The 24,220-nt window shown below is 43.3% G+C and overlaps 1 protein-coding gene across 2 annotated transcripts in view; it reads right to left on the bottom strand.

Annotated features, from left to right (window-relative positions):
* Positions 1–24,220, bottom strand: part of TTC6 (tetratricopeptide repeat domain 6) — a 297,795-nt gene that overhangs the window by 41,012 nt on the left and 232,563 nt on the right. For both annotated transcript variants that reach the window (XM_088471191.1, XM_088471190.1), the window contains 5 exons: positions 23,753–23,884; positions 17,865–18,014; positions 14,928–15,068; positions 10,438–10,551; positions 970–1,089 (listed from right to left, as the gene is read on the bottom strand). In XM_088471191.1, the coding sequence (XP_088327317.1) occupies positions 970–1,089; positions 10,438–10,551; positions 14,928–15,068; positions 17,865–18,014; positions 23,753–23,884 (657 nt within the window). The remainder of the gene's footprint in view (positions 1–969; positions 1,090–10,437; positions 10,552–14,927; positions 15,069–17,864; positions 18,015–23,752; positions 23,885–24,220) is intronic.

Below are 24,220 nucleotides of genomic sequence, written 5' to 3'. Positions count from 1 at the left end.
CAGTTCATACGCTGGTCGATGTACTCGATTAATCTAATAAATAGCGGACATGACGTAGGATGCGAGCGGCCAGGGGGCGTAGTTTTCCAAAAAACGACCGCATGTTTTGTACGCTCGTTCAGACCTAGAGGCGTGAACAGACCGCAAAGAGCGAACGGTTCATTTGAATAGCCGCCCCTTTTTTCTGAACGAGCGAGCGCAAATAGCGTCCGGTTCTGAATGAGGTCCAAAGCGCCAGCCAATCAGCTCCCAACTGTCATCTCACAGTCTGTGTTTGAAAAATGACAGTTGGGAGCTGATTGGCTGGCACCTTATCACTTTCTGATCACTTTTCACTCTGTCTCCTAACACTGCTTAGTAAATAGACCCCTCAGACTCATTCACACACAGATGTGCAAGTCTCGCATATCAAATTAATCGGTGCAATGTCCTTAAGCAGTTTTACTGTACTGCATTGCTACTAAGAGGCATTTTCCAGTGAAAAAGATGCTCAGCGCAAGCAGTGTTGCACGTAACTTGGTGTGCCAAAAAGGGCTCGTTGGAATAACTGCGCCAATAGTGTATGAGGACACATCTGTATTCGTCCATAAGCAGAGGTGTACGCATCTTTGTGGCAAGACTGCTCTTTATCTGTACGTCGAGTTTCATAGCCATCATGATCATCAGGGCACAGCATATGCTTGGTGCAGGCATATTTACATTTCTGTCCAACTCAGCAAAGCCTGCAGTTGCGTTGACACGCCCTCGCGGAACATTGCCTAGGTTAGAACACCCTATTACACCTACTCAGTTGCTAGTGAAGATGTGACTCAAATATATACGACTCTGCATCACCCAAACGTGCATAAGTTTCATTCCAGAGCAGCGCAAAAACAAGCAACATAAGCTCCACGCTGTATCAGCCCCTGCATGTTTTATCATTAGTACATGACTCTCATTATGTTGCATTAAACCTATAAGATAGAGTACCTCCAGGGCATTTGCATAATCATGAAGCTCAAGGTATAGCAATCCACGGTTTACAAGAACCTTAAGATCTACTTCCTTCCATCCTCCAAGAAGAAGAACAATTGCGTAATCTTTCAGTGCCTGAAAAATATATATACAGGTTAGGTAAAAAAAGAAAAAGTTCCTGACAAATATATTGATCATTTAGAAAGTAAGTATGTATAACACAGACAAGAAATCTGCTAGAAGTCGCAAGAAAACTAGATAAAGAGCAAAGATACTGGTTAGGTCATAAAGTTTATAACCAAACAAAAACAGGTTAGCTAATGTTACTCTAGGTACAATTTAAAATGACATGCATTCAAATTAGGTTGGGTTTTACATTTACGTATTTGTTAATACTGCATGTTGATGTACCACACCTCTATTGTATCACTGGGATATACATCTGCAATTGCATTTTACTTGTCTCATACTGTACATTAAAGTTCCCCATTACAATGACAATGCATTATGCAGGTGGCTCTGTGGTATTCCTTTTGGAGGAGCAGGTAGCTCGGTGGTATTTCTTGGGAGGAGCAGGTGGCTCGGTGGTATTCCTTGAGAGGAGCAGGTGACTTGGCAGTATTCCTTTTGGAGGAGCAGGTGGCTCTGCGATATTCCTTGGGAGGAGCAGGTGTCTCTGTGGTATTCCTTGGCAGGAGCAGGTGGCTCGGTGGTATTCCTTGGGAAGAGCAGGTGGCTCTGTGGTATTCCTTGGGAGGAGCAGGTGGCTCGATGGTATTCCTTTTGGAGGAGCAGGTGGCTCGGTGGTATTCCTTGGGAGGAGCAGGTGGCTTGGCAGTATTCCTTTTGGAGGAGCAGGTGGCTCTGTGATATTCCCTGGGTGGAGCAGGTGGCTCGGTGGTATTCCTTGGGAGGAGCAGGTGGCTCTATGATATTCCTTGGGAGGAGCAGGTGGCTCGGTGGTATTCCTTGAGAGGAGCAGATGGCTTGGCTGTATTCCTTGGGAGGAGCAGGTGGCTCAGTGGTATTTCTTGGGAGGAACAGGTGGCTCGGCCGTACTCCTTGAGAGAAGCAGGTGGCTCGGCCATATTCCTTGGGATCTCCGCCTATATTCAGCATCATCTACATCTATGCGAGCGCACCACCTCCATCCAGCTGCAGGTGAAAGCAGCCATCATCATCAGTACGCATTTGCAGCAGACATATGATCACCTCTTGTGATCCTGCAATTCAGTCATCATGCCCACTGCTGATTTACTCTATCTATGAACGCCCCATTGTCACCAGTTACACCCACTCAGCTGCAAGGTGAGATAACTTAGAGAGATTCGATACCAGCTCTGCACCATATGTAGTGGGGTCAAAGTCAGTGTGTACATGATTATGGACAATATTTGATGGCAATGTGAGTGGTAAGCTAAAAGCATACACTAGTCCAGTGGTTCCCAAACTGTGCGCTGCGGCACCCTCGGGTGCCCCAGGACACTTGCAGGGGTGCCTCAGGTTGGTGGTTCAGCAACAAATCAAATTATTTATGGTTACTGTAATGTAAATATGTGCACAAAAAGAAGCACAAACCTGTCCACCACTATATAACTAAACCTAAGGATGACAGGTCAGCACAATTTACTCAGAGCGAGTAGATGCTGCACATATTGTCCACTAGTTCTGAACTCACTGATTTTTGGACACAGCCCCATAGGGATGCGTACAAAAATCAGCAGGCCCGGGGCAAGACCGGGCCACGAGGGGGGCAGGAGGATTTGCCGTTGCTGGCGTTTTCACTCCATTGCTGCGGCAATTCTCCCCCTTTACTTCTACTTGAATTGACCCCAAAGAGTCACATGTATTGTTCGTAATAACGGTCTTTAAATTAAATCTTGATGGTTGAGGATGAACCTATCCTTTAGTGCAGGATCATTTTGTACTGCTTATGTCTGCCTTCTGGTCACCACTGATGAAATATGGAATAGAAATGCTGTTTGTGGTGTCCTGCAGATAATGAATGAAATCCCACCGGCAAGAGGTTGAAGTTTTCTCTCCTGTGTGCAGTGTAGAAGTGGCTTCCTAGTAATCTGCAATGTCTCTGGTGTTGATGCCATGGGCGGTATTAGACCTGAATGTGGTTTGGTGATCCTTATGCGGACTGTGCACAGCATTGATATTGCCTCCTGATATATTAGAGACATCCTAACAGGAAGGTATCTCATGCAGAAATTGCAAAAAAAAAGGTGGCCCTATTGTTGTACAAGCAAAACGCGTTTCAGTGTTGTTCACCTTCTGCAGGGAAATTTGCCTGAAGACTAATGGTGCATACACACGGTCAGATTTTTCTTCAGATCTGAAAGATAACGATTTTAAAAATCTTTCAATTGTTCATATCTGAAGGAAAATCTGACATATCTGACATGCCTGAACGATGCGCGTTCCCGATGGTCAGATAACTATATCTGACATCTGATGTGTTTGCAGTCAGACTTGGACGATTCAATTCATTTTAATGCAGTCAATCGTTCATCTGACAGATCTGACAAATCTGACCGTGTGTATGCACCATAACTTTGCTGAAACACGAAAAAACTCCACATGTCTATCGGATATATAATTAAGACCATCTATTTGAATACACACTTCATTGACATGGCTGTGTACGATCACTTAAGAAGCACTGTTTTGTGCCCATACATATAGAAACATAGGAACTTAGAATTTGACGGCAGATAACAACCACTTGGCCCATCTAGTCTGCCCCATTTTTAAACATATTATTACCTCAACCCTTATTGATCCTTACTTCTTCTGAAGGATATCCTTATGTCTATCCCATGCATGTTTAAATTGCTCTACTGTCTTAGCCTCTACCACCTCTGATGGGAGGCTATTCCACTTGTCCACTACCCTTTCTGTGAAGTAATTTTTCCTCAAATTTCCCCTGAACCTACCACCCTCCAGTTTCAGAACATGTCCTCTTGTTCTAATACTTCTCTTTCTTTGAAGAATGCCTTCTTCCTTTACCTTGTTAAAACCCTTTATATACTTGAACATTTCTATCATGTCCCCCCTCTCTCTTATCTGCTCCAAACTATACATATTAAGATCTTTTAGTCTTTCCTTGTAAGTTCTGTGCTGTAGACCTTGCACCATTTTAGTTGCCCTTTTTTGTACAGTCTCTAATGTATTAATATCCTTCTGGAGATATGGCCTCTAGAGCTGAACACAGTATTCAAGATGAGGACGTACCAATGACCTATACAGTGGTATTATCACTTCTTTCTTTCTGCTACCGATTCCTCTCCCTATGCAACCAAGCATCTGACTTGCCTTCCTCGTTGTTTTGTTACAATGTTTGCTTGCCTTTAAGTCACCTGAAATAGAACTCCTAGATCTCTTTCCTCTTCAGTAGTTTCCAGTATAGTGCTAGTGCCATTAATACTATATTTAGCCATTGGATTTTTGAGACCCAAGTGCATGATCTTGCATTAAACTGTAGTTGCTACATTCTTGACCATTCCTCTAGTCTACCTAGATCATCAATCATTTATTTTACCCCTCCTGGTGTGTCTACCCTGTTGCATACCTTTGTGTCATCTGCAAAAAGGCATAGTTTCCCTTCAATACCATTTGCAATGTAAAAAATAAAGATATTAAAAAGCACTGATCCAAGTACAGATCCCTGAGGTACTCCACTGGTAACATTTCCCTCATGAGACTGCACTCCGTTTACTACAACTCTCTGTTTCCTATACTGCAGCCATGATCTTATCCATTCAGCTATCTTTGTATCCAATCCCATGCTTTCCAGCTTATTTAACAGTCTGCGATGTGGAACAGTGTCAAAAGCCTTACTAAAGTCTAGATAAGCTATATCAATTGCCCCCAATTGACTATTTCCTTAGTCACCCAGTCAAAAAAGTCAATAAGATTTGTTTGACATGATCTCCCCCCAGTAAATCCATGCTGTTTGGGGTCCTGTAAATTGCTGGATTTGAGAAAATCTACGACTCTTTCTTTTAAGAGTGTTTCCATCAATTTCCCTACTACTGATGTAAGGCTCACTGGTCGGTAGCTGCTTGCCTCTTCCTTGCTTCCACTTTTGTGCAGTGGGACAACGTTTGCTCTTTTCCAGTCCTCTGGACTCTCCAGTAGCTAGTGATTGGTTGAATAATTCTGTTACTGGTGTTACCAGCAGCCCTTTAAGCTCATTTAGTATCCTTGGATGTATCCCATCTGGTCCCATTGATTTATCCACTTTCAGTTGTGAGAGTTCTGTTAGGATCTTCTCCTCTGTAAATGTGCTTGTTCCTACCTCAGTTTTCTGATTACAGCTGCAACTTAACTGTGGCCCTTGCCCTCTCTTTCTTGCCCTCTCTTTCAGTAGTGAATACTGAACAAAAATAATTATTAAGATGATCGGCTATTACATTGTCTCCCTCAACAAAACTCCCTCTTTCTTTCTTTAGTCTTTTTATTCCACCTTTTGTTTTTCTCCTTTCGCTTATATACTTAAAAAAAGTTTTGCCCCCTTTACCCACTGACTGTGCTATTTTCTCCTCAGCTTTTGCCTTTGTACATCTGATTACTTTCTTAGCCTCCTTCTGTTTTACAAGATAAATCTCTTTGTCCTCATTATTTTGCGTCTGCTTATATTACCTAAAGGCCATCTTTTTTGCTTTCACAATACTTGCTACCTCTTTCCCAAACCACACTGGCTTCCTTTTCCTTGTGGTTTTCCTAACCCTTTTGATACAAAGGTCTGTTGCCTTTAATATTGTACTTTTTTTCCCACCTCTCCTGCACTCCTTTCAGGTTCCTCCACTCTGCCAAAGATTCACTTACACATCTTCCCATCCCTGCAAAATCAGCCTTCCTAAAATCTAACACCTTTGTTTTTGTATGGGGTGAGTCAGTATCTGTCTTTATTCTGATCCATACTGCTTGATGATCACTGGATCCTAGGTTTTCACCCACTTTTACATCAGATATTCTGTCTCCATTTGTAAAGCTGCATACACACACAACGATTGAGTTAATGAACGATTTTAGTAAACGATTTTCTACCTTGAAAAAATGAACTAAAATCGTTTACTAAAGTTGTTCATTTACTATGTTCATTTAAATGTAATAAATGATTTTTATGAACTACAAACGATTTTTGCATATTAACTTAATGAAAATCGTTGAGTTGACAAGTCTGACTGAACTACAAACTACAAACGTGAAGGCGCATGAACAATAATCGTTCATCGTTTCACTCAGAAAGTGAACGATTTTTTCAAACGATTATCGTTAAACGATATCGTTTAACGATAATCATTCAAAAAATCGTTGTGTGTGTATGCAGCTTAAGTATTAAGTCTAATATTACGTCTTTCCGAGAAAAGACTGCAGCATCTTACTGGTATGCATTTGTTCAGTGCCAGAAAGACACTGCAAATAACACTAATGCTCCATATTTGAAAAGCAGAGATCAGAAAACATGGATAACCAGTACACAACTGACAAGTGTATCTGCTAAACAGAACCTGTCCTGCAAACAGACTAATTATCCTGCACTAAAGAATTGGTTCATCCTGAACCATCTAGATTTCATTTAAAGAACATTAGGACAGCACATGTGACTATTTTAACACAGAATAACCTTTCATTCCTCATCCCCCCTCCCCTACTCCACATTAATTGGTCTAACAGTGATTACCGTGACATTGTATCCCACTACTGTACAGTACATACTGTACAAGTAATAGACACAAGCTGTAGTGCTGGTACTCAACTTTTCTAATTTACATCCTGGAGGTAGGTTTCCTCGCGTCCTAGCAGCTCCCAGAACCGTCACGACAGCCCGCAATATCCCCAGAGCGCAAGATCCACTTTTTGCACAAGTGGAAGTAGACAAAACATTCAAGTGACTTCTTCACACTTTCCACCAACTGTGCTTCCAGTCTGACCCAAAATCTCACAAAGCTAGGTGCAGATTAATTTTCCAGGGGCACGTCCCAAACATGGGATGCAGGGGTGCTCCTAAAACAGGAGTGGGGAACCTTTTTTCTGTTGAGGGCCAATTTTGATATATATAACATTATTCGCGGGCCTGGTGCAGGCCATGCCCCCTCTGTGTGATGTCACAAAGGGGCAGGTCCACAATCACCGGTTATTACAGCAATGCCCGGAGCATCCTGAGGATGCTTCGGGGAGCTGTAAGGGCAGTGGTGTGACCATCTGAAGCGTCCTAAGGATGCTCCAGGCGGCTCTGCTGCATAGATTTGTGGCTGCTGGGTGCCAGGCTTGGCACCCTGCTAGCCAAATGAGGCTAGCAGGAAAAAGCTCAGAGGGCTAAACCAAATGATTCCAGGGGCCTTATACAGCCCCTGGGCCTGAGGTTCCCCTTCCCTGTCCTAAAATATTAAGCACAAATAGTAATCCAAGCTAATCCCATTTCTGCATGACTCTCCTGATTATGATGGGACTGTCCCAATTTGAACCTCAAAAAGGTAAGGGTTTACATGAAAGAGTGCAGATTTTACCCAGTTCAGGGCATATCTGGGAAGATTGGATAGGATTTGGCTGGATCAGGGCAGGCTTTATGTTGTCCCTATTTCTAAATGTTGGGAGGTAAATGGTTATTAGAGAACTCAGAAATAGAATAGCTTCAAAGAGTAATTTCCGAGCATGGAGCCGAGAATGATTCAATTCTGGTTTCTACTGCAAATGTTATGTTACTGAGCTTTTTGCCTTTCTGTGGCTTATATATGATGAATGCACATACTGTAAGTGACTAGTATCAACTGAATGTGCTTTACCTCTGCCAAAGTACATGGTTTATTACATATGTACAGCAATACAGACAAACCTGATGTCCTCTTATTCTCATGATTAATTTCAAATTCCTTATTTAAGTGGTCTACAAAAACATTTGTATTCTGTAGATCTAAGTACATAAGAAATAACAGTTGTGCAGCCAAAATTCTCTTTTCTGATACATCATTACTCAGTATAAGGCACAGAAAATATAATAAGCTAGTTAGGAACAGTAATAGAAATAGGGGAGTAGGGCGATGTTGTGGTAATGGAATAATAAAGGAGAGGGTTGCCATAGGAAAAATCCACATGATATGAAAAGGTTTTGCTTTGATTTCTGAGATTGAGAGATTGTAAAAGCCTGTGCATGTATGTATAAATAAAATTGTACTTTCACGGTATGTCTTGTCTTTATTTTAATATATCTTTTGCAGTGGAACTACAGGTACCAGCAGGCCTGTAATGCCCTGCATGCTGGTACTTGTGGTTCTCCAAGTACCAGCATGCAGGGGAGGCTTGCTGGGACCTGTAGTTCCACAGCAAGAGACAATATTTACAGTTCTATTTTTCACAACACATTTACACTATCAACCCGGCACCCACCGGCTAGAGGTGTCGGGGATAGCCCCGGGCTATCAGCCCAGGCCTGGGGTGCCCTGGAGAGGGGGACCCCTTTATTGGGAGGGTCCCACCTCCCCAGGGATTCCTGGCCTGGGTTGACTAGCGGTCAGGGGTAATGGTGAAGGGGTTTCCCTGGCTGTAGCATTACTCCAATGCTAGAAAGAGTCCCGTGCTGGTTATGGAAATTACAGGGAACCCCTACTCGTTTTGTCCCCTGTTTTTCCACAACCAGGACTGGATCAGAAAAGCCCTGTGCTGGTACTTAATATACAGGGGTCCCCTATGCATTTTGGCCCCTGTATTTTTAGAGCTAGGACAGACTGTACAGAGCCTGGGGCTGGTTATGCTCCTGGAGAGGGGGTGCACGTCTTTTTGTTTAAAACGCACAGACAGAAGCCTTCACGGATCTCACTGATCTGTGATGACTTCTCGCACCTTTTAATACTAGTCGCATTAAAAGGTGTAAGTTTACATAGGGAAATACTTGCACAGATTCGCAAAGTGCAGCAGCCTCGAGCTGAAAAGTTCGCAGGCTATTACATTTGCGAGTCCCGGCACCAACTCGTGCCTTCAAAAATGCGAGAAAGTGCGAGCTTGATTTTTACTTTAAAAATCAACCTATTACATTTGGCCCTATGTGTTATCAAACACATATTAATTAATATCTCCGGTGAAGTTGTTGCATTTTACAGTGCTGTTGAATGCACAAATATATTTTTGTTGCTAAACTGAGAACGGATGGGTGAACTGTTCTATTGTGGATAAACAGCTGCAGAAAATTGAAGCACCCATGGAGGAAAGTTTTGCTTTGAAATCTACAAGCTGACTAAGAACATGTCTTAGGGGCTATTCATCAACACTTAAATATCGCTTTTAATGACATTTTCCTTAATTGACGTTATTTTAGTATTCATGAACACACTTAGCACAGGAGATATCACTGATATCTCCTTGCTAAGTCCCCCTGCGTTAATTTCCACACTCCCCATACATTAGTATGGGGATATCGAAATTATGGTATTTATCAAATTCCGAAAATTATGTATTTTCGGAATTTGATGGAGTTACTATTCGCGATTGTGAGGTGGCAAATAGCAGGTGACACTTACCTGCTTCCAGCTGGTGAGGTCCCCCAGTGTCTTCCTCCGGCACTCTGGTCCGTCCTCTGGCTCCTGGGGCAGTGCAGACACATGTTCTCCCAGCAGAACACAATAAAGTTTAGAAGAAAAAAAAATGTTTTGTTTATTTTCTTTCTAAACTGTACTGTGGGCTTCTGGGAGAACACATGACAGCACAGCCACCGAAGCCGGAGGCGCTGCAGCGGGCAGGTAAGTGCGGGGATGGGGGGGAGGTGAGCAGGGGGACACACACACACAAATTTACCGCCGCGGTAGGCAGTGCTGGGCATGCGCTGGCTTTTACGAATGTAACAGCGCATACGCAGAACGGATTCCAGCTTCGGTAAGTTAGTGTAGATAGAAATAACTATCTATTTCCCGAAAAGCTGTCATCGCAAAAATGACAGCTTTTCGGAATAGATAGTTATGGGGAGGAGGAATGATGAATTCCTCCGGTAATTAGGTAGAACTCCATGCCAGTTCTAAACCTAATTACCTCCAGAGAGTTTTAAGGTATGATGAATAGGCCCCTAAGAGAGGTAAACAATCGCACGTTAGGTAGTTTGTGCCATCTGTCAATGCAATGTAATGTGAAACACAAGCCTTTTAAAATGCATCCCTATTAAAGAAGGATTTGGGCACTTGCCATTAAAGATTTTGAAACATGCTCACACAGCTATTTATAAAACCTGATTTAGCTTAAATCTGCATGTTTGAAGCTCATGTGCCTTCTTCTTTCTAACTGTTACATCAATATAAGCTCTGTTTTTATTTCTCTCTTTTTCACACAATAGAACCCACAGCTGCTGTTCGAATGTCTATTTTTATATTGCCCAAGAATATCCCTTAGGGCTGTTTCTTTCTATCAAAGAAGCTGTCCATAGATAAGTTCCTTGCTTAAAGGTTCTCTAATCCAGGCTCTTATCCCAGACATCATCCGATTCCTTACCTCTTCATACATTTTCATCTCATGGCAGCAAACTCCTCTGTTGTAATAGACCAGAGGGCATGACGGATCCAACTCGGCGGCTTTTGTTAAATCCTGAATTGCCAATTTATATGCCTGGAATGAACAAAATATTGGTTAAGTCCCGAGTAGCGGCAGCCAATTCACATAGATTAAACATTGTGTAGTTTATTTATTTATAAAACATTTTATCATGAAAGACAAAAAATATATTGAGGTACACCTCTTGTTTCAAATATGTAGATCATATACAGATGTAACAAAAGGCAATTAGCATTACAATTCCAAAAATGTTTCTAGAGCTAAAAGGAAGAAACGTTAAACTATCTTGCAGATTATTTATTGAATTGAAGAACCATTACGATACTTGTGATGGTAGATCTTAAGTGATAAGTGTTGTTAGCTGCAGGGCCACAAGTTGTATAAAAATCATGCAGGGAAAGCAATCTTTAAATCTAGACTCCAGGAACAGCCATCCTAGATCTGATAGCATCCCACAACGGTGTGATTTATAGTTACACAAAAATACAAAATGGCAGGTCACGATGTTAAGTGAATCTGCTGGAACTAGCTCTGAATTGACACCCCATGCAGCAAGCCCAGCTATGAATACATTTTGCATGTCAGGGGGTCTATATTATGCAAATGAAAGGTTAGGATCAAATACAGTGCATCCAGAAAGTATTCACAATGCTTCACTTTTTCCACAGTTTGTTATGTTACAGCCTTATTCCAAAATGGAATAAATTCATTTTTGTCCTCAAAATTCTACACTCAATACCCCATAATGACAACGTGTAAAAAGTTTTTTTTGAGATTTTTGTGGATGTGACATGTAACATCCTCAATGCACATCTGTGCAAATGTCATGGATTACTGTGCAAAGAATAACCTAGCATACGATGCACTTGTTGCCTTTTGACAATGGGCCTTGTTGCTTCTTGACAAATTCCCGATGTTCGTGATTCTGCACAGGTGCATGAACCGTTCTGCGCATGTGTAGAACGAGTCTGCGAGGCCGCACGTAAACTGGCAGCAGACTGTCAGTGACTGCCGTTTGGGGGCAGGGAAGGGGCGGCGACAGCCTCCGTTACACAAAACGGAGGCATGTCGCCGCCGTTGGGGGGGGGGGGAAGAAGTCAGGATCTCCGTTGACTGACAGAGATTTCCTGGCCTCTTCCTGTAAACTGCAGCGGCCGGCTGCATGCCCCCATGGGTCACCTTAGCCGGCCAATGTTACGCAGTTTATCCGATGCTGCATTGGACAACGCAGCTCGGATAAGTAATGCACAGGAGGCATTACAGGAGGTTACTGCTGCATTACCATATCTGCAAGGGTCGCAATTGCAAAGCTGCCTGCGTGCATACATCATATCTATAGCCTGCGTGCATACATCATATCTATAGCCTGCGTGCAGCTTTGCAATTGCAATCCTTGCTGAATCAGGCCCAATGGTGGCATTCGACCACATTGATTCTACAGCCAATGTACCAAGGTGTTATTGCCAATTTCCAATCTTATTATCTACGCATGACCATTGATTAGGCAATCTAGAAGACTGAAGACGAAAATGCTAAATCACCCAGTTCGGCAAAAATTTCAACATCAAAAATGCAGTAAAAACATTGGCAGGAAGTTAGATGAAATTATGGCTAAGACTGTTAAAGTTGTGGCTTGACTGTGTGCGTAATAACCTGCATAATAACTCAGACTCTGAAGGACTTGACACTGTTTTACAAGAAGCCATAGAAAACATTGTTAACCTGAGCGGTACACTAGGCATCTGATATTACAAACTTGCTAGAACTCTGCTGTGAGCTATTATCTAATAAGGATCTAGTAGACATGGAACAGCAGCAACCACTCAACTATCAAGAAGAAGAAAACGAACGAGTGGAGACAAAGGCATTTACAGCAAACCATACCAAGATTGTCATACTCCGGGACGGATTCATTGCTAGCATGACCATGAATGGAATGCAGTCCTATGGTAGTCCATAATATAGATCTTGATTGCTAAGAGGTACTTCTTGAAGAGAAAAAGACAGTGCCAAAGCAAAAAAATGTTCCGATTGACCAAAACAGCCATTCCTTGTACATCTACATCTGGAGCCAGAGAATTTTATTTCAGCACCTACAAAGTCTTCTGCTAACCATCTGTCTAATGTGTAAAGTAGTTCTACTGCGACAACTGTTGCCTCAAGTCAAGAACACTACATCCGTAGGTGTATGATGCATACACACTGCATATGGAGTATACCAGCTAATTGAGTAGCAAAGATTGATCCTGGATACACTATGGAGAAGCAATTATATGGTCAATTAAAAAGTTTTGGTGACACAAAGCCATAAATAAAAGTTAATCTGCCCACAGACAAGCAGATCTGGTGAACCATCGTAAATGTTTCAGATTAAATTAGGCTTGTATCGCTGTGGGCAGCATGATTTGTGTGTATCATAATTAAAGGACTTTCTATACTGAATATAAGTGTCAGTGATTGCCAGTTACTATGCACATTGGTGCGTGATAATACCAAGCTGGTGTCACAGGAATGTAGGCTAATATGGAAAATGTCATAAATGTTTTAACTAAAGTAAAAGGATTTTGCTAGAACTGGTCTTGGTTTTACATGGAGGTGTCTCAATGGAGGTGTGACGTTGGGATGTGTCCGCACGGAAAAGGTTGGAATCCACTGACATATGTAGGTCCTTTAGTGCTATTTTTACTTTTATTGGCACTGAAATGAGAATACCATGCTTTATAACTCTAGTAGTGTATACCTAATAATTTCCTACATTTCAGAACTTTCTGTGACATTACGGGTGTTAACCAACATGGATATCGGGATGTAGCTACTATCCCCAGCTGTCGGGATGCTGGCACTCAGAATGCCTGCGCCGTAATCAAGACACCAGTCAGAATCCCACTGCGGGGGTGGTGGTGGTGAGGGGTTAGGTTTAGGCTGTGGGGGGGGTTAGGGGAAGAGTAGTATACTTACCTCCTTCTGTCGGGGTTGTGACCCAGTTGGGATGCCAGTATCAGGATTCTGTCCGCCGGGATCCTGAGCGCTTGCATCCCGTACTCAACCCGGATATCTTAGTCTACTGGGGCAGCACAGACGGTGTAATGGTTAGTGATACTGCTGCACAGCACTGAGGTCATTGGTTCAATTCCCACTATGGCTCTAACTGTGTGGAGTTTGTATATTCTCCCTGTGGTTGCGTGGGTTTCCTCCGGGTACTCTGGTTTCCTCCCACACTCCAAAAATATACTGATTGGTAAATTTTTATAGGGAGCCAATTAACCCTAGTGTGTATGTGTGTGCGCATGTGATAGGGAATATAAATTGTAAGCTCCACTGGGGCAGGGACTGATGTGAATGGCAAAATATTCTCTGTGAAGCGCTGTGGAATATGTGTGCGCTATATAATAACTGGTAATAAATAAATAATAAATAAATACTGGCATTTCTGAAACTTCATAATGGTGAGTAAATAACTTTGTTACGGATTGAATACAGGGTTTTAACACTATAGGGACATATAAAAAACATATAATCATTAGATAAACTGTATTAAATAATGTGTCTAATAAACAAATGCATCTTGATAGGGGGACTAACGAGGAAATTTGTCCAAGATCTACTTGTGTAAATATGCGAAGCCCACAAAAGTGGACGTAGCCTGAACAACAGTAATGGTTGGTATATTTTACTGGATATATAAGAATGATTATAAAACAAAATATACACTGCACTGGAGGAAAACCACATTCAAGATCTATGGTAGCTATGTACACATACAGCAAATACTATAATGAATTAAGGCCCTCATTCAGAGCCGTACACTCTGAGCAGAGCGCACGCTCTGAATGAGGGCCGGGCTCCATTTTCATGGAGCGTCCTCCTGGACGCTCGTATAGCTGTGGGTCACCACCCACAGGCTATACGAGCGTGCATTGTGATGGTCGCGATGGTCGAGACCATCGCGACCATCGAATTTGCGAGCCGGAGCCTGCGGTTGAGGTTTTCAACCGCAAGCTCCGGAGTGATTTTGGCTCTATCAGAGCCAAAATCACAAATCACTCCCACTGACATCACTAGTGATGTCAGTGGGCCGGCTTTTGACGGGAGGCGTTCCCGTGGGAACGCCCCCGTCAGGGAGGCACGCCCCCGGCACGCCCACCAAAGGGGGCGTGCTGTCAATCAACATTGACAGCACGCCCCCTTTGATCGGACACAACGAGCGAAGGACTTTCCTTCGCTCGTCGCGTCTGGCGCATGCGCACGACGGAGCTCCCTCCGTCGTGCGCATGCTCAGTCCATAACATCGACCCACTTGCGAGCGGACAGCCGCTCGCGAGTGGGTCTGAATCAGGCCCTAAATCCCCTTAAGTCGCCATTACATATAGAGAAAATCTTGAGGGTTTTTAGAGTATTTAAAAGGATATGGCAAAGATACAGTGTCTCACCTTTATGTAGTACTTTAATGCTCCTCTGTAGAGATAAGCTCTTACACTGTGTGGCTGTACTTTGATTGCGGCATTGCAATTCATGATGGCTTTGGAGTATCTCTTTCTAAATCCATAGAAAGCTGCTCGGCACAAACAGGCCTGCATTAGAAAAGCACATTATCAAGGTTTGGATGAGCAGCTCAGCTAAGCACTTACCAGTAGACAAACATACTGTTCACTAACTACTCATACACGTACGAACACATGACATTTGGAAACAATTTACATATGTCCTGCATTAAAGAACATGTCACTCAATATTTTTTATTCATATTATCCATTTGATAAAGAGTTGAGTAATTAATTTAAAATTATTTTTTATCAAGAATAAAACAGGTCTTTTCACAAAATATTACTACTAAATAAGTTTTTAATAGTTTTTGGGGAACTTTAGCAAACTGGAGCCGAATTATCCCAGAACTACATCTTCCCATGAAAATCACCCTAGACTTATTTTCTCTGTTGTCAGGTGTGGGGGGCGCGGTACCATGAAAGCAGCATTGTGTCAGTGCCTTTGCTGTTCAAAGCTGCAATTTGGATCATTTTATAGCAGGAGGCGGGCACTGAAAAATTGTAAAAGCCTATTCATGACAATTCAAGCCAATCTCGTGCGGTAATTCTACATAGTGCGACCTGGTGGGTGCATGAAAAATGGACTGTGAACACCAAAAACATGGCAAATGAGATGAAATAACACTATAGAAGGTTTTTAGTGGCCATGATCAAGGTATTAGAGGTTCTTAAAAGGCATCAAACGGCAAATGTTTTTTTCTCCAAATTAAAGCCTTTAGACTATTTTAGAGTACAGAAAAATGTCTGTAATGTTTTTTTACTGTTTGTAAGAAAATTTCTAACATATTGAGAAAAAACATCTGTATCGCCCATCTACAAAACCCCAAAATACACGTCCCACATAATTCAACTCTTTTTTGAGCTTTTTAAGGAAAATCACCTGAAAAATGAAAGGGAAGGGTGTGATTTTTTTGTCAATATGTTTCACCTACTTAGGGGCTGCGAACTAAAAGTTCCGTTAACTACCATTGAATTTGCTGTTAACGTAACATGGCTTTATAACTGAATAGCAAAAAGTCACGGAAGCGACTTTTTCAGCTGCGTTATTAAGGAATTTGCTGCAAAGTCGTGGCTAATTGAATTTACCTGCGGGCTGCCTGTCACAGCTATCGCGAGTAGAGGCTTTACTTTTAAGTGCCCACCCAGGGAGGAGTGCTGCGTCACATGCCAGGCACCTCGGAGGAAGAGGGGATCTGCGGCCTGGGGCGGCAGGTAAGTAACGGGGGGGAGTCGCCATAAGCTGCCGCCTGCCAGCCCCGATTGTGCCTTTCCACTCTGTCCCCTCCCCATGCTGTGTAGTTAAACTTTAACTGACAGCTAGGATCGGGAGATGGATATGGGGAGGACGTTGTCTGGGGGCTATACTGTACTAGTCTGGGGGGGAATGATGTCTGAGAGAGAGGGGGGTTATTCTGTAAGGGGAGATGATCAGTCTGTGGGGGAGGGGCTATTTTGTGCTAAGGGGAGATGATTAGTCTGTGGGGGAGGGGCTATTTTGTGCTAAGGGGAGATGATCAGTCTGTGGGGGAGGGGCTATTTTGTGCTACGGGGAGATGATGATCTGGGGGAGGGGGGATCTGCTGTACTAGGGGGAGACAATGATTTGTCTGTGGGGGAGGGGGGCTATTCTGTGCTGAGGGGAGATAATGATCTGTGGTGGAGGGAGGCTATTCTCTGCTACGGGGAGATGTTCTGGCTATGGGGGAGAGGGCTATTCTGTGCTAAGGGAAGATGATCTGTGTGTGGGGAAGGGGGGCTATTCTGTGCTATGGCAGGATGATGGCTCTGGGGAGACGCAGAATGATGGTGCTAAGGGGATGCAAGATTATGGAATTGGGGAGACAAAGGAGGATGCTGCTGGAGAGAATCAGGGGAGTGGCTCTGGAGAGGCGTAGGGGGCGGATGGGCTGGAGACACAACAAGGCGATGGTGCAGGAGACACACATAGAGGATGGTAGGACCACGGGTACTATTAGAAGAAAAGACTGGAGGACAGTAATCATCAGTAAGACAACAATTCTAATGAAACCATATCACTGATGCAAATGGTACCAAATGACCAAATATATTTTATTGATATAAAATTGTTTGATATGGGAAACTCACATTTTGTCCTGCCCCCAAACTTCTGTTACAATTTATTATCTAGTTCAACATCTGTTGCATGATGATAACATTGGCTTTATTGCGACACAAACAGGCGGTTTCCAGACCATGTGATCTCCTGCATGAATAGTGAATACTACACTTCCTGTCCTGAGAGGATCAATTTTTTCAGAGGTTTTTCCGTTGCAGAGAAATCATATAGGTAGGAAAATGTGGGCATGCATGGATAAAAACAGGGGGAGAGGCTTGCGGGCATAGAATGTCACATTAGGCCACACCCACTTTCCAAGTGTTTTCCAGGGCCACTTTAAATTCCCATTCTGCCCCTGCACACAGCACTCACACATTATGTGTAATGCGACTTGTAGCACATGGAGCATAGATGTACGTGGACACAACTGTATGTAACCTATCCTATTCAAGTGAACGTGGGCCCAAAGCACCTCTCCCCCATTACCAGCCGCGCATGGTGCTACCCCTATCTCTTGCATTAATGATGTCAATACATTTTGTTTTTGGTATTGCAAAGCTTTAACTTGATGGATCAAAATGAAACAAAGTGCAAGTTATTTCTATGTGTTTCCACTACAAAATGATGCAGTTTTCATGAAAATCTGTTCAGTAGTTTTTGCGCCAACTTAGAACAAACAGACAGACTCAACGTTCTTATTATATTAGTATAGATACTCATGTTACAATATCTACTAAATATATTACCTGGAAATGTTTAGGGTTAATCTCAAGAGCTTTATTGAAATCTAGCAGACACTTTGCTTGCTGCAGATGCATACGGCACAGCCCACGTTTATAATAGGCGTCACAATAACCTGAGCGGGCTTTCGCAGCAGATGTCAGAGCCTCCAAAGCCTGGAAATACATAAATGTTTGTCAGTAGATGGGAAGTACTGCATGGAGCGTGCAGAAGGAATTATCTCAATGTGTAATGGATATATAGGATATCGGCAGGTGTGTTTTCTAACCATCCTATTGCCTGAGACAGCAACTGAAATGCCATCATAAAAGGCATTACCACTGTATTCATGGATTACCTCTATTAGCAAAGCAAAAACCACTCATTTAGACTTTTACAGAACTATCATTGCATTTGTCAGTAATCACCTACACTGGGCTGCTTTTAAAATATCTTTGGAAACCATGGATAACATTGAGGATCCTACCATGCTATCCATGGTGCTGAAATAAATTCTAAGTACACTATGATTATATGGGGTGTATTATTCACCCCATATAATCATATATTGAATTATTGCATTAATTAAAGTTTTCTCTTCACACTAGTAATATTACCAACAGGGCCGGTTCTAGACATTGTGGAGCTCAGGGTGACGGTTCCCGGTTGCGCCCCCCCCCCCCCCTAAAAAAATAAATAAATAGAGGAATAACTTTTTTTAGATGGCATTCCTCTGCGCACACTTCCGGAAAGGGGTTGTGTACTTGCAGAACACCCCCAATTCATCACACTATGGGGCGTGCCCAGCACTTACGAAGGTGCTGGGCTTCCCCCAAGCTCTCCCCTCATGATGAATAATTGCCATGTGCAGTAATGCGCCTTACACAGTATGTTTTACACAGTAATGCCCTTCATAACACATTATGCCACATGCAATAGTGCCCTGTATAACACATTATGCCACACGCAGTAATGCCCTTTATAACAATTATGCCACATGCAGTAATGCCCTTTATAACACATTATGCCACATGCAGTAATGCCCTTTATAACACATTATGCCACATGCAGTAATGCCCTGTATAACACATTATGCCACACGCAGTAATGCCCTTTATAACACATTATGCCACATGCAGTAATGCCCTTTATAACACATTATGCCACACGCAGTAATGCCCTGTATAACACATTATGCCACATGCAGTAATGGCCTTTATAACACATTATGCCATACACAGTAATGCCCTTTATAACACATTATGCGACACACAGTAATGGCCTTTATAACACCTTATGCCACATGCAGTAATGCCCTGTATAACACATTATGCTATACGCAGTAATAACCTGTATAACACATTATGCCACATGCAGTAATGCCCTGTATAATACATTATGCCACACACAGTAATACTCTGTGTAATACATTGTGCCACACACAGTAATTCCCTTTATAATACATTATCAGCAATTCAAATTACACCACACAGTAGTCCCTTATTCATGTTATAACACACAGTGTTGCCCCTTTTACACAATGCTCAAATTAGTGCCCCTTATACACAAGGCCCACAGTAGTAGTGCCCCTTACACATGAAGGAAAAAAACAGTGCCGGTCCTATCACCCCCCCCCACGCTAGCCACATGTAGTGTAGTAGTAGTAGTGCCCCAGTAGTGGTGCCCCCCATGCAGTATCCTCATTAGTAGTGCGCACAGCGGTAATTCCCCCATTGGTAATGTCCCCAATAGTTGTGCCCATAGTAGTAATGCCCCTATAGTAGTGCCCACAGTAGTAATGTCCCTATAGTAGTGCCCACAGTTGTAATGCCCCCATTAGTAGTGCCCACAGTAGTAATGCCCTCTATAGTAGTGCCCACAGTTGCAATGCCCATATTAGTAGTGCCCCCAGTAGTAATGCCCCCTATAGTAGTGCCTCCAGTAGTAATTCCCTCTATAGTAGTGCCCCCATTACCAATACCCCCATTAGTAATGCCCCCATTAGTAGTGCCCACAGTGTAATGCCCCGTAAGTAGTGCCCCCAGTAGTAATGCCCCCTATAGTAATGCCCCCTATAGTAATCCCCCCAGTAGTAATGTCCCCTATAGTAATGCCCCCACTAGTAGTGCCCACAGTTGTAATGCCCCCATTAGTAGTGCCCCCTATAGTAGTGCCCCCATTAGTAGTGGCCACAGTTGTAATGCCCCAAGTAGTAATGCACCCCTATAGTCATGCCCCCTAAAGTAATCCCCCCAGTAGTAATGCCCCTATAGTCGTGCCCCCAGTGCTGGTGCATCTGATTAGTGCACCTTATACACAAGGCCCACAGTAGTAGTGCCCCTTATACACAAGGCCCACAGTAGTAGTGCCCCTTACACATGAAGGAAAAAAATAGTGCCGGTCCTATCCCCCCCCCACGCTAGCCGCGTGTAGTGTAGTAGTAGTAGTGCCCCAGTAGTGGTGCCCCCATGCAGTATCCTCATTAGTAGTGCCCGCAGTGGTAATTCCCCCATTGGTAATGCCCCCTGTAGTAGTGCCCCCATTGGTAATGTCCCCTATAGTAGTGCCCCCAATAGTTGTGCCCACAGTAGTAATGCCCCTATAGTAGTGCCCACAGTAGTAATGTCCCTATAGTAGTGCCCACGGTTGTAATGCCCCCATTAGTAGTGCCCACAGTAGTAATGCCCTCTATAGTAGTGCCCACAGTTGTAATGCCCACATTAGTAGTGCCCCCAGTAGTAATGCCCCCTATAGTAGTGCCTCCAGTAGTAATTCCCTCTATAGTAGTGCCCCCATTACCAATACCCCCATTAGTAGTGCCCACAGTGTAATGCCCCCGTAAGTAGTGCCCCCAGTAGTAATGCCCCCTATAGTAATCCCCCCAGTAGTAATGTCCCCTATAGTAATGCCCCCACTAGTAGTGCCCACAGTTGTAATGCCCCCATTAGTAGTGCCCCCTATAGTAGTGCCCCCATTAGTAATGCCCCCATTAGTAGTGGCCACAGTTGTAATGCCCCCAGTAGTAATGCACCCCTATAGTCATGCCCCCTATAGTAATCCCCCCAGTAGTAATGCCCCTATAGTCGTGCCCCCAGTGCTGGTGCATCTGAAAAAAAAAATACAATTAAAATACAAACACAATACTTACCTTAAGCCCCGCTCCTGCGTCCGCTGCCGTCCGGTCCGACCGTGGCTCCACGGATCTATGGGAGAGACATCATGACACGCTCTTTGCGGGAGCCGGAGCCCAGGAGTGAGCTCCGGCTCCTCGGATCTATGGGAGAGATGTCATGACGTCCCTCCCATAGTGCTCTCTGCGGGAGCCGGCTTTCGGCTGCCGCTGCAAGGAGGGAGCCGGGTGCCCACTTGTAACAAATATCAGCGGGCGCCCGGCAAATGGAGCCTCCCTGCGGCGGCTAGCGTGGGGAGGGGGATAGGACCGGTGCTGTTTTTTTCCTTCTGGGTACTCAGTGGCACCCTCTAAGGGCCAGCGCTCCGAGCGACGGCCCTGCTAGCCCGCCCCTAGAACTGCCTCTGATTACCAATTAACTATTACAGGGCCGCTCTATATAAAAAATTGCCGAGTATTTGTGTAGTACATGCAGAATAAGGATGTTTTTTTTCCTGGCTGCAAAACAATATTACAGTATTGCATTCGTACCCCTTGTACTGCTATATGACACACTTTTAATGGATTTGCTCTGTACACTAATGAAAGCCCTTAGGGGGGGAATTTACTAAGAATTGTGTTGGTGTGCAATCCCTAATCGCAGCTTTGAGATTTCTGTTGCATGTTCAGATGCATCCACCTTTTATGATTCACCAGAATGTTTTCTGCCGCAAATTACAAATTTACTAATAAGTGCATTTGCCTGACTATTGGCATTTGATGGTGATACTCACCGTGTTGTGGCGGGTGCGAGTTCACTCGTATTAACCCTAAATTGCACATGAATTGACAAATCCTGGATGCACTGAAACTCGCACATCAAATCTCAAATGGTGGATGCACTTGATCAGGCAACAGAAATCTCAATGTAATCGGAGGCAAATTGCAACACGTTCACAAAACTCTTCCGATTGGTCCAAAGTCACACATGCTCCTGTGTCGTCACCAAGCCCTAATAAATATGCCCCAAAACCGCCAAAACATGTGCATTGGTGGTGCTTGTAATGAGAGGAGTGTGTACGGTATTTGGAGAGGAAAGCTGTTGAGCTATTTTGGGATTGATGGTTGGTCTTGTAATTCGGCCTGCTTTATTTTGTTGTCTAGTTAGTTTTTACAGTGTGTCTTCATTTTCGTCTTCTCATTATGTTTGTGTGGTGTGTGTGAAGAGTGTGTGGTGTTGGAGGTGGTTAGTTTTTCTTTTATTTTACTGTGTTTATTGTTTTTGTAGTGATGGAGGACAGTGGTATGAGGAGGCCAGATGAAGGATAACATGACATAATTTGTAGGTGTATAGTGACAATGTAACCATATGAATGTGTACTTACCCATCAGCCATCCTTCTGCCATTTATCCCGCCTCAAATTTAGCATAGATGGATGACTGGCTGAGGAAAAAATGCATCATGACATGAGCCAGGATAGCCCACCACAACACTCAGGATTCATTGTTTTGCATCACAAACCACCTGCATGTTGGTTGAATGTTCATGATGGCGATTTAAGTATATGAGGGCCCTAGTCCTAGGTTGTCTCAGCCCAATATGTGCACAGTGTATAAAACCCAGGACATTTGGCATGCCTGAGATGCTATAAAAAGCTAACCTGACATCATGCCACTGTGACTCCTGGCTAGGGAAGCAGATATAGGTGTAGGAGTGGGTCTGGAGTACGGTTAGGACTTGGGCCAGGTAGTGGGAGAAGGTGGCTTGTGATATTCCAACCACCCTCCCCGTCACTAACTGAAAGTTCCCAGTAGCAAAGAAGTGCAGAACAGATAGCAGTTTATGTAGGCCCGATATGGCTCGTGACCATGCAGTATCTGGCTCAAGCTGAGTTTTAACAAGGTGCATTAAGTTATTGCGGTTGAGGCGGAACATCTGGATGACCCCGTCATCAGACACTGCATTGAGATTTAACCACCCACGAAAGAACCTAGGCCTACGTTGGCCCTGCGGCATCTCTACCTGCTGGTTCCTCTGTTCTGTTTCTTGCTCCTGTGCCTTTTGAGTGAGTGGTGCAATCCACATGACAAAATAGCCTGCCTGAGCCATGTTTGGAATTACAGAAAGTGCTGCAGCTGAGTTGGGCGGCTGTTTTAAGCATCATGATTGAAACTGTCCTAATTGAAATGGTTTGCACAAGCAAACACGGCATTTACTTGATAGTCTATTCATTTTGTGCATTGTGTTGTGATTTTGGTGCGACTTTGGTCGTTTTGTCCAACACGATTCATAATAAATTTATGATTTGCATTGATGTCAATGTTAATTATCCAACGTTTTGTCCGATGTTGATATGTCGTGATTTGGAGTGCAAAGTCGCGTTTGACATGCTAAAACCATGCGGGTTGTCCTTTAGTAAATTCTTGATTTGAACACTCACGGGTTTATCACTGAAAAACACCAAATCGTACCAACACAGTTCTTAGTAAATTCCCCCCTTTGTGTATGTTAAGGAGTACGATCACGGGAATGTTGCTCAAACTGATGTGTTACACCACCTATTTAGTGAGAAAATATCCCTATACCTTTTGCAATGAATAGGTTAAATTTTCAGCTTGAAGTAAAACATTTTGTTTTCAGCAACTTTTGTTCGTAAAGTTAAGTTGTTCCAAAAAACACTCAAGATCTAGGTGTAATATAAGTGCTATGCTTCACAGTGGAAGTGTGATTTCTGCAGTTACATAAGCTCAGTAATGCCATATGTACAAGGAAAAGTCACAAGCAGGCAATATAATTTCACTCACCTGTAAGAATTTAAACTGTTCCATGTAGCACAGGCCCAGTATGTAGTAAACTTCAGCCCTGTCAGAGATGGATGACCTGTCATCTGATTGGCTCAAAACGTCCAGAGCCTGTCTAAAGCTTTTAGATGCCTCCTATTAAATGTGAACATACAGTTTTATTATGAAAAAGAAAATACATGGAAAACTGAACTTAATAAAAAATAAAACTCAAAGTCTGTGACATTTAATTTCACTGCGTCACAACCACAGATTATATTCTTAGGCAGCTACTTTCCACTTAAATACAATCCTGCGCATGGAGTGTCCATAACTGTGCATTGCGTCAGTCACTGTTCCTTAGATCTATATGGGAAAGTAAGGGGTCTATGTACTAAGCCTTGGAGAGAGAGATAAAGAAGATGTCAATTAAGTACCAACCAATCAGCTCCTGTCACTTTACAGGCTGTGTTTGAAAAATGTCAGTTAGGA

The sequence above is a fragment of the Taudactylus pleione genome, unplaced genomic scaffold (genome assembly GCF_031769625.1).
Source record: "Taudactylus pleione unplaced genomic scaffold, aTauple2 ptg000113l, whole genome shotgun sequence".
Lineage (NCBI taxonomy): Eukaryota > Metazoa > Chordata > Amphibia > Anura > Myobatrachidae > Taudactylus > Taudactylus pleione.
The sequence above is the reverse complement of the archived record's forward strand: the minus strand, read 5'-3'. Positions and strand labels throughout refer to the sequence as shown.